Source organism: Glycine soja, chromosome 9 (genome assembly GCF_004193775.1).
Source record: "Glycine soja cultivar W05 chromosome 9, ASM419377v2, whole genome shotgun sequence".
Classification (NCBI taxonomy): Eukaryota; Viridiplantae; Streptophyta; class Magnoliopsida; order Fabales; family Fabaceae; genus Glycine; species Glycine soja.
Window position 1 is genome coordinate 45,523,496 of NC_041010.1, and position 11,095 is coordinate 45,534,590.

Below are 11,095 nucleotides of genomic sequence, written 5' to 3' on the forward strand. Positions count from 1 at the left end.
TTTAATGTCTTAATTGATTCTTTATCTTTTTACCTTTTTTTTCAATTAGGTCCTCTATCTTTTCTTTTCATTATTAATTATTCTTTTATTGTGAATATATCTCAGTATATATTAAATTATTTGGTCCCTACTATTTTTCAATATGAATTTCACAATTTTTTTATACTAAGACCGATGTAAGATTTTAATTTATTTATTTTTCAAAATTTATTGCTATTTGGATTTGGAAGAAACAAGTCAAACTTAAGCTTTAAACTTTATAAATAAATCAAACTTATTTAAGTAATTAGTAACCTTAACTATCATGTCATCTATGCATTGAAAAGAATTTTTTTTTATCAGATTCATAGTCAATAAAAAATAAAAATCAGAAAGAACAAAAAAAAAAACCAACCAATATAGAAAAACAAACCTGCTAAAATAATATATATCAAAAAGAAAAAGTTCCCCATTGGCCATTAATTCCTAACTTAATAACAAGTAATTCATTTTAATCTTCAATTTATTTTTCAACCCCCCCCCAAAATAAATAAATAAATACCAACTTACATTTAAAAGTTTCAGCGTAATAGTATCAAAAGTACGATTTTCTTTTATGACTTTCGCCTATTTCCTACTCAGTGATTGCACCTTTGTGAAAAGAAAAAAAAAATGTGTGCTGAAAGAATGGCAAATGAATTGTCTCATTTCTCATTAGAAAATATTTGCTTTGTAAAAAGAACTAACAAAATTAGTAGGGAACACTACCGGAATAGGGTGAAATATTATCTCCTCAACACTACGTTTTGTTTTTGTGGTGACGGTTCAATAGATCCTCCCTAGACTAGAACTCAAAAGAAACACAAAACAACAAAAACCTATATAATTAACAAATGTCTTTAAAATGTTTTGTAGGTAAAATCTCTCTTGAGCTTCCCTCAAAATATCTCATTCATAGAAGATAGTCATGGATATAGATCAATGGGTTGTAAATAGATGAATGAGGAAAGAAATTTGGATTTGGACCCCAAAACCGATAAGGAGCTAAGAGGTTTTCTTGGGTGGCGCCATGTTAAAGAGAAGGGAAACAACTGCATTGACGGTACAAAGCTTGAGCACCGATAAGGTTACCATGTATAACAGCAAACCTGCAAAGAAGTGAAGCTCACTTACTACTACAATTCTACAGATAATCAAATTAAGACACAAATTTGTACCAAGAACAACAAATTTAGAATTTGAAAAGAAAAACTTGCCAATTTGAAAATGAGATAATTCATTGACGTCATACTTCCCTGTTTTCCAAAGTTTAGAATCCTGGATAGCCTACAGAAGAGTTCCAAGCAATAATGAGTATTTAGAAAGAAAACACTCAACTTCCAATCATATACTTATGAAACAATGCACTTATGCATATATGTAACTGTACTACATACGAAGCCAATTAAACCTGTGTGATGGAACTATAATACTTTTCATAACTTGTAGAGCCCATAAGCTAGTGCAATACATTTATTGTACTGATGTACTATAATTGCAAGTTTAATTATTCAATATAACTTATGCCATACGCCTTTTGTGGGATTGCTGGCCCAAGCAGAGGAGAAAAAGAAATAATACAAAAGGGAAAACAATAAACAATTAAAACTCAGATTTTTCCAATAAAAGTAAGGTTCAAACACTTGTTATGTCTCTGGTGGAGAAAGAGGCTTAGACAAAAAAAGAACAAAAGACCGAGGAATAGGCTCGTAAAAGGAAGAAATAATAAATACACTACAAATAAATCCAAAGTAGACACCAAAGCACGTGAGACCTCCTTGTGTAGACCCTCATTAGTCCAAATTTAAAAGCGTAGCTACCAAGTACACTTCTGTTAGAAAGGAAACTAAAACCAAACCCGCACAAAGTTAATAAAACACTAACGTTCGAAGTACTGATTGAGCACAACTGGTGTGAATCCCTATGCAATGATCAAGATGACTAATATTAAATAAGAATAAGAATTATGTACCAAAAAACAAGTATAAAAATTATAGTATTGACATTAGTTCCTAACCTCACCAAGAATTTAGTTTCACATCAGATGTTTACTTCTTAGCTGCCATGTTTCTTTCTTGATAGTTAATGAAGTTTTTCTTATAAAATCTCCTGTCAAACACTGACATGTTTACCTTCAGCAGCAAATGCTGTTGGGCAAGAGAAGCAATCAAGAGAAGCATTGCTATAGATGATACAGCAGCATAAAATCTCAACAAACCAGACCGGCTTCGTCTTCGACCTGTCACAAAATTGAGAGATAGCTTACTAAAAAGGTTAAAATAAAAAGCTCAATAGAATACAAAGGAAAGTAAAGAACTCTGGGTTTAGGCATTTAGCAACCTATATTCCCAATTATTAGTGAAACAACACTAACAATAACAGATGAATAGGCAACTGTATTTGGAGCGTCTGCTTCTATTCCTGGTAAATATGTAAGTGTCACTCCTATTAACAGCAACACAGCCTGCAGGGAACAATTTCAAATTTTAGCATATATTAGACAAAAACAAAGATGTCATTAGAGAATACAGATTCAGCATTTATAATCACAAATCATTAGCTAAAGAAATGCTATTACACTACAAAGCTATTCCAGGTTTGCATCCACTAAAACTTCATGAGATAAACCCTTAACTCTTATTATAAAAACACTCAGTATGAACTGTAGTTTGAAAGCAACCCAAAATAGTTGACTACACTTCATAATTTATAAATGTTCTTCATTAATATAAGTATACGACCATCTAGAAATCAAGTTAATCCAATGGGTTCTATCTTGCTTTAACAAATATGTCAAGGGTAGTCCATTGTAGGAAAATAAACATGTTCTGTAGAGTTGTACCTCTAGAACCAAAACAAGGCCAACAATTTTTTTCATGTTTTCTTTTTAAGGGAAAGAACATAACAATTGGTAGAGACCTTCCCTATCCAGAAATTTCAGTTAGAATGCTTTCTATGTAAAAATGTCTATACATCATGTTTACCCAGGCCTCCAATTATTTATATTTCTCAAATTTTCTCCCTTTTCCCAAAACATTTTTGACATTATAGATTACACAGGCCCTAGAGAATAGAGACAACCAATTCATACGGTACCCACAGAACAAGCAGATGATTTTTATCAGGTATTAAGATTCAGCCACTTTAGAGAAACTATAATTGATCAAACTCTGCTGCCTATAACTTGCATAAACTGTCTAGTTCAGAAAACATTAGAGCAGTTTATACTAGAGACAGGCATTTTCTTTCCATTTGCAAACAGTAGACATAGAAATCCAATAATAATAAAAGGAAAAATAAATAAAATCCATGATACCTCAGTGATAAAGTAGAGAGACAGGCGTTTCTTCCCCTTTGCAACCAGTTGATACCCTAAATGGTATATTGGTAAAATATCAAAACAAAGACCAACAAGAATATTAATAAGATATAGCTAAAAGGTAAGCTATAGAATCAACCAAGTGCAACTGTACTAAAAATATGTATATCATTAATTAATAAAAGAAAATAAATAGAGATTAAGGTAGAAGATTGAAGCTAACTTGAATCGACTACCATACGGTAGGAGTAATCGGAGCCATCAGTTCCAGAAGGCCTTCCAGAAGTCAAATTTCTATGCTGCATCTTATCTGCTTTCACACCTTTTGAACTGCAGATGGCAACTCGCTAATTTTATTTATCTCTAACCCTTTTAAGGAGTAAACTAAAAACAATGGGAACATAAAGAGAACAGCTTCAGAGATTATCCCTACTTTGAATTTACTATATATCAGAATTAGACATAACAGGTTGTTCTCTCAATCTCTCCAGCACATGATAGCAATCAAAGTTTTGCTTTCTAGTCATGGTATGATAAATCATGTTTTTTTTTTTGAACGGCCAAAGATAATATTATATATATGGTAAAAATAGTACCAGAAGTACTACAAGGAAACAAAGGAGATAATATCTCCTAAAACACAAGAACATAACCATCAAAATAACAAACCAACAAAGAACAACAAGGCCCAACCCTACAGAGCACACACTAGGTAAAAGCCAAAGACATAGATGAGGACCATTGGTGGAAAGGAACATTAAAATCCTTTTCCCACCCCCTCAGCCATGACCAAGTGAGAAAGATTGCATTATCCACCAATTTGGAGATGACAAAAGACTGATTATTAAAAATCATGTCATTTCTGAGGTTCCATATAGATCTTGTAGCTGCTATCCACCAAATCTTCCTCCTACTGTTGGAATCCGTCGAGCCAGCCAAGGAACAGTGCTGAAGAAAGTTATCCATAGGCTTACAGTGCTGATAAATCATGTTTGATTTAGAGGTAAACCTTGTAGACCACAATCTTAACGCTCTATGGCTTATCTATGAATTATAAAATGATAAAGGTTTGGGTCTTATTGCTATGCCACATAGTTTTAACTCTTGTTAGTTTTGCAGCATAAGTTGAATTGGAGCAAGTTGTGAATTGGATGACCATGGATGACATGTTCAATTCTTTGATCAACCTGATCACCAGTAAGGAAGAGGCCAGAAGGTTGGCCTTAAGGATTACTTCAAGGTAGGTAAGGAGCTCAATTTCTACAGTATGTCAACATCTAGACCTCTATCCAACCTGACCAGCTGCTATCCGTGGGCCAAAGCAAGTATTTCCCTGATGGAGGAGTTGATCCAAAACTAAACTCTCATGGATCCTTAAATCTGCAATTGCAAGAGATCACTCCAGGTCAAAATAATTTGTTTTTTGCTGATGTCAAGATTGTGTATAATGGTTATCCGAAATCTTGCATGATATGATATTTAATTTTGAACCACTTATAATTTTTTCAATCTTTCTTCTAGAAAAATTCTTGTGCAGAATAACACCAAGTTGGGATAGTTAAACAGATTACAAATTGGAATTTTTATAAACATTAGCACAAACCAATGTACTAAATAACTATTTAATATTTAAAATGATGATGTATAATTGCTTATTTGTTCTAGATATGTTGTGTAGAGAATGTTTATACAAGAATCATTGCTTTTTGTCATTTTCTGCATAATTGTTAGGGTCACATAATTCACAATCAATTTGATATGTATTAACAAGCAAAGGATTCATATCGTGTGATAAATAGCAATTGGCTTTGAATCGTGTGCATAAATCAGTTCACTTCCATACCATTGATATAAATCACATGATTCAATAATTCATATTGAGACACAAAAAACTTCACAGATTTATTTATAATTTTATTAATGGTACAATGTAAAATAGTTGTACTCTAACAACCACTTGCCTCAAATAGCTAGTGCCTTGGATGGATCAACAATAAAATAATCAACCTTAACACTTATGAGGAACATTTTACTGTCTTGTATAGTGCTTTCCAATAAAACTTCCCATTATCTTAATGGAAAATTAAGAGCATTTTAAGCACAAATAATACATGCTCTTGTAGCAACATGAAACTCATCTGATATGAACCTTGGCCTTACTAAATCGTATTGAATCAATTACAAATCACACAATTCCAACAATTATGCACAAAAAAACAAAAGAAAGCAGTTATTCTTGTATAAATATAAATATTAAATATTCTCTACATGACTTATCAAGATTGCGTTCATAAACAATGTATACATTATCATTTTTATTATAAAATAATTATTCAATACATTGACTTACACAAAATGTTTGTAAAATGAGAACATGTAATTTGTTCATTAACTTGCCCAACTCAGAGTTTTCCTACACATGGATATCCCTAGAAGACTGAAAATATCATAAGTAGCTCAAAATTGAATATCATTGGCTTCTGTAGAAGATTTTGGATAACCATTATACTCAAGTTTGACATGCAAGGAAGAACAAACCATCTTGAACTTGAGCCTGAGGCTATCCATGATCTCTTGCACTTGTACATTTTCCGGATCCATGAGAGGGTATTTCTGGATCAACTCCTCCAACTGGCCAATAATTTTTGTGGCCCGTGGAGAGAAACAGGTTGGGTCGAGCTGGATCGCAGTAGTCCAGATGTCGACACAACCCCTATAGAAACCAAGCTCCTCGCCCACCTCAAAGCCAACCTTGAGGCCGACCTGCCTAGCTTCTTCCTTGCCAGTGACAAGGCCATGGCTGTAGCCTTCGTCATAGCCTTCCTTGTAGTGGGTGTCCTCCAAGTTCAGTGAAGAATCAAACAAGTCATCCATAGCCTACTCCAACACAACAAACGCTACAAAACTGGCGTTGAGATCAAACTAAAGATAGCATAACAACAGGACCAAAACCAATTTCAACTAGGTGATAAGCCACGATGCAGGAAACACTAACTTGATCAATAAATGTTATGCAAATAAACAACATGGGTCAACAATGAGAAGAAAACAGGCCAAAACATAATGTCAACAGTACCAGGAAATATTGGAAAGAAGTCTACATTGTAACAGTTCACAAATCAAGCCCAAATGCAATAATCATAAAATTCATAATAAATTAAACAACAAACATAGAGAATACAGAGTGATACTTATGCTGCATGCATACATACATACATACATACTTGTATATATATACACACACACACATCCACTGGTGGAATGTTAATGTAAACAGTGCATTCTGTTATGATAGAAATCTATTACTTTAGTTAGAAATCTGTTATGATAGAAACAGTATGTAAGATTTCAGTTAGCTATTGGGCCAATATACATAGCCCTCTCGGATGCATCATTTTTAGTTGTTCAATATACTTTTCACTTCCTTCAGAATTATTTGATGGTAGCAGAGCTCCATCTTGGAGCAGTGCTGTGCTAACACACCTATCAATGCCTCGCAACATAACCATGGTGGTTCTTCTGCAGAGGTTCATGCATTCAAATCCCACTAGTGATCCAAATGTTGCTATCCTATCAATTCCCACCTTTCATATGATTCCTTATCACCGCAACACAAAGCCTACTCCCTCTCTATTCCCCTTGATACAAAACCTTCTACCTATAACCTAGTCATCAAACATCAGCATTGGATTCATGCCATGATAACTGAGTTGCAAGCCTTAGAAGCTAATGGAACATGGGTGGTCGTAAAAAAGCCTGCTGGCGTGATCCAAATTGGTAGCAAACGGGTTTACAAAATCAAGAGAAAGGCAGATGGTTATATTGAAATTTGAAAGGTATAAAGCACGGTTAGTTGCAAAAGGTTATAGGGTAGGTTTGGTTTTCCATTTTGGTGACATGTTTGGTTACACCCAAAAGTACGTTTGCACATGAAAATTTTGCCTGGAAACTTAGTTTTGCAGAAGTAAGACTTGGGTTGCTTTTACAAACTTTAATCCCTTCATGCACTTAATCAAATAGAGGGTATTGACTAATTCGACACTTTTTTCTTTGAAACAAAATTCTAGTAACTATGACACACAATAATACACATTCACATTATCACATAACCCTCAGCATGGTTTGAACTCCTGGATTGGGGGTCTAACTCGAAAACATATCTGAATATCAATCACATCATAAATCATAATGTGGCTGCCTATCTAAAATCAATCACATAGGCGATGGATGAAAGATACAGAATCAAGACTCACAAAATAGATAAAAACAGAGTCTTTTACTTTCATTTGTTCAGAACAATACAATACAGAGCAAGACAGGTTCACGAACGGAAACGCACCTTTTCAAGTTTGAACCGCGACGGCGGCGGAAAAGCACTGACGGAACCGTGACGAGCGACGTAGTGAGCTAGGGCACGCAAGCTAGTGTTAGATTTGGGGAATCTATAGGTATCAATATTTTTTAAGCTAAGGTATCATTTTTTTATTAATTATCATTTGATACGGATTTAGCTATTGTGGGTCGGAAAACACAAATGTAATATTCAGAGAGGCCCGAAAAGAATCCAACGGATTACGGGCATCGGGTGTAAGGTTATCTTGTCTTTCCATGAGAATGATTTATTTAATAGAAAGAGTGTATTCGATTCTTACGGGGAAAAAATGGATTGTCGAGAATCATTAGGAAAAAAAAAATCTGAAATTTGATATAATTATTTATACTTTAATAGTAGTATATAATTTTACACTAAATTATGGAGTAATAGAAAATTTTATGTTTTGGAAAAGAAAAGAAATCCTGCTATCAAAAAAATCACCGAATAAAATAGTAAAATATTCTAATTATAATGTAGGGAAAAGTTTAAAAAGGGTAGAATTAGCAATGAGAACAAATATAACATTAAAAGTAAACATGTGACTTAACTCTAAAAGATTTTATTATATTATAGAGGAAAATTAAACAACCTCATTTGACAATTATTACACACTATTATAAAAAAATCTTTTGCATTGATTTTATAATTATTATAATGTGCTTTTTATTATCATTTTAAATTATATATGAACTAAAAGGACTATCATTATTCATTAATAAAATATTTTGTAAATAATGTGTTTATAAGTGAACGAGAATATACTCTTCTTTTCAATAAAAGATGTCATAACCTTAATTCACTAAATGTTATAAAAAAATATTTATTTACTTGTAAAATAAATCCACAATATAAGAATGTTTTTAATTATTTATTATGTTTTAATTATTTATTTGATTGTAAATAATGTTTTAATTATTATTATTATATTTTTTAAAAATTGTCATTTAGGAATTTCAATTTCTGGCATTTGGCAGAGGAATTTTTAATTCCCTGAAAATCTTAAATTAGGAATTTCAATTTCTCATGTTTAAAATCTATTTTAAAAAATATCATTCAAAAGAATGCTGCCAAAAAAAGAGGTTTCCACAAAATTATTTCTAAATGGGAGGTGAAAATTTAACTTTCCCTGGATAAAAAAATTATTAAAATAAAAATATCATAATATTTTATCACATTACTTTTATAAGATTATTCAATATGATAAATAATTAAAGTAATTAGTAAAAATTCCACATTACTTTTTTACTCCTAGAAAAATTATATAAATATTTCTAATAATATTTATGATCAATCAAATATATTTTATTCATCCCTAAGAAATATAAATCCTATAAAACTATGATTCGCATGGAAAAATTTATCTTTTAACAAATATTGTAATGTTTGTTGTCACAATAAGAATTCTAACACAATTTCAAAATTAAATGTTTAGTCTTTCGAAACTTGAAGGTATTTTTTAAAAACATAAAGCATAATTCAAGCCATAATTTTATCACTGCTCAAGATTAACAACGCTCTAAAAAAAGGGTCATAACTCATATTTTGATTTAAAATCCTCTCCAAACATGTTATAGGGCAAAATATAATTTTAGTCCCCATGCCGATTGGCAGTTGTGTACTAAGAAGAATATGATGTGGGCTGCTATAGTTGAGGCTAAATATAAATGTGGCACCATAATGATTCCCAAAATGTCTAAGAGGGAAGAAAGGCTCAAGTTTTATGAAGGGAGTCAGTAATTGCTGGGATGAAGTTAAGAATAGCAATGACATGAATACCCTGTCTTGACAATATGAGTGACTTCATATAACAATCTGGTCACTGGGATGATCACATACTTGATGCGTGTTTATTCCCCAGGTAGAATTATGGGACATTGTTCATGGGATTAGAATTGCTTCATCCAGAGGTTTTCAGGTGATGTTAGTTGAATCAGATTCACATTATGCTATATCTCTGCTTGAAGGATCTTGTGAAAATTCTAACAAATATTTTCGGCTAGTGTCTATGATTAAAGATTTAATTCATAATAAAGGGGTAGATTTTCTTGGAAGCATATTTATAGGGAGGCAAATAATGTAGTTGACTCCTTGGCTAAATTTGGTCTATCTATAGATGGGTATGGTAGAATTTGTGATGTCATGCCTGATTTAATTTCTACTTGTGTACAAATTGATGCTTATGTTGTTCTCTCCCATACTGGGACGTAATAATATATTTTCTTTGAGGCTTTAATCCCTTTTGGCAAAATAATAATAATAAATAAATAAGTCCTTTGTTCAAAGATTTTGTTAAACACCAAAAAATTATTAAACACATTTTAAATTTTCTCCCATCAATTTTTAATAGTTTTTAACTACCAACAAATAAACTATGCCATAAATATTTTTAAATAATTAAAAATTAAGTGTCACATCATCATTTAATATAGTCCATTTGATGATAAGAATCAAAAATCAAACAAAAAAAACATGAAAAAACAAGATCAATCAAATATTAATTCAGGAACTAAAAATAAAAATACTAAATAATTGAGAGACTAAAAATATATTTTAGTCTATATTATAATATAATTGGATACTTAATTTTTATATCTTCTGTCATTTTTACTAAGGTTAAACCATCATTTTAGAGGAATTAAAAAAATAGGCAACAACTTTTTTCCCCAAAATCACTTCCATTGCTCACCGTATTTTACCACAATTAAGTAAAGACATAACCACACCATTTCCTCAACAAAAGAGGCTCAAACAATATGATAAAACTCACGGACTTTCAATAATTAATTTAATTCAATTAAAATATATAGGACGTCAATTCTTCCATTTACCAAATTTCAAATTTTAAATTAACAACATTCAATTATAGCATTCCAATTAAAAGTAATTAAAAACCAAATTTTTCCCTATCAAGGAATACTTGATCACACAAATTTAATGACAAGATAATATATTTTAAACGCTATGAAGAGTGTTAACATAATAAATCTCATAGTCAACACTATTTTTTTTCTCACCCAAGTATTGTATAAAATAGTCTCTCTAAGAAGTGATGATTAATCTTTATTTAATATCCAAAGGTCAATCTTAATTAAGAAATATAAGTCATTATCATTTGTGCGAACTAATGTTCATTTGTAAACAATGCTAACAAAAACATGTCAAAACAATTTATTTTTTTTACTCAGAACACTAGAAAACAACTACTCAAGGCCAGGATTGGGAACCCCAATCTTTTCAACACAAAGGATATCTTTTTAAAGCTTTAAAATCATGATATACTCAGCTGTTTTAACTCAACACTAAAAAACAACTACTCAAGATTAGGGTTGGGCTCACTTGGATCAATTAAAATGGGTCCAATCTATTAATTCTCTTGTGCTTTT

The 11,095-nt window shown here is 31.6% G+C and overlaps 2 protein-coding genes across 3 annotated transcripts; both read right to left on the reverse strand.

Annotated features, from left to right (window-relative positions):
• Positions 1–667: 667 nt before the first annotated feature.
• LOC114425214 lies at positions 668–7,902 on the reverse strand. 2 transcript variants are annotated; one of them, XM_028392032.1, is made up of 7 exons: positions 7,677–7,902; positions 3,561–3,667; positions 3,335–3,390; positions 2,359–2,482; positions 2,151–2,257; positions 1,236–1,305; positions 668–1,127 (listed from the first exon to the last, which is right to left on the reverse strand). In XM_028392032.1, exons 2-7 carry the CDS (start codon positions 3,640–3,642, stop codon positions 1,024–1,026), a joined length of 543 nt encoding a protein of 180 aa, XP_028247833.1. In that variant the 5' UTR covers positions 3,643–3,667; positions 7,677–7,902; the 3' UTR covers positions 668–1,023. The 2 variants fall into 2 exon arrangements, with proteins under 2 accessions (XP_028247833.1, XP_028247832.1); XM_028392031.1 differs by having other exon boundaries at positions 3,561–3,721.
• LOC114368546 (protein LTO1 homolog) lies at positions 5,795–6,211 on the reverse strand. Its single transcript, XM_028325769.1, has one exon. The coding sequence runs from the start codon at positions 6,209–6,211 to the stop codon at positions 5,795–5,797; it is 417 nt and encodes a 138-aa protein (XP_028181570.1).
• Positions 7,903–11,095: the final 3,193 nt, after the last annotated feature.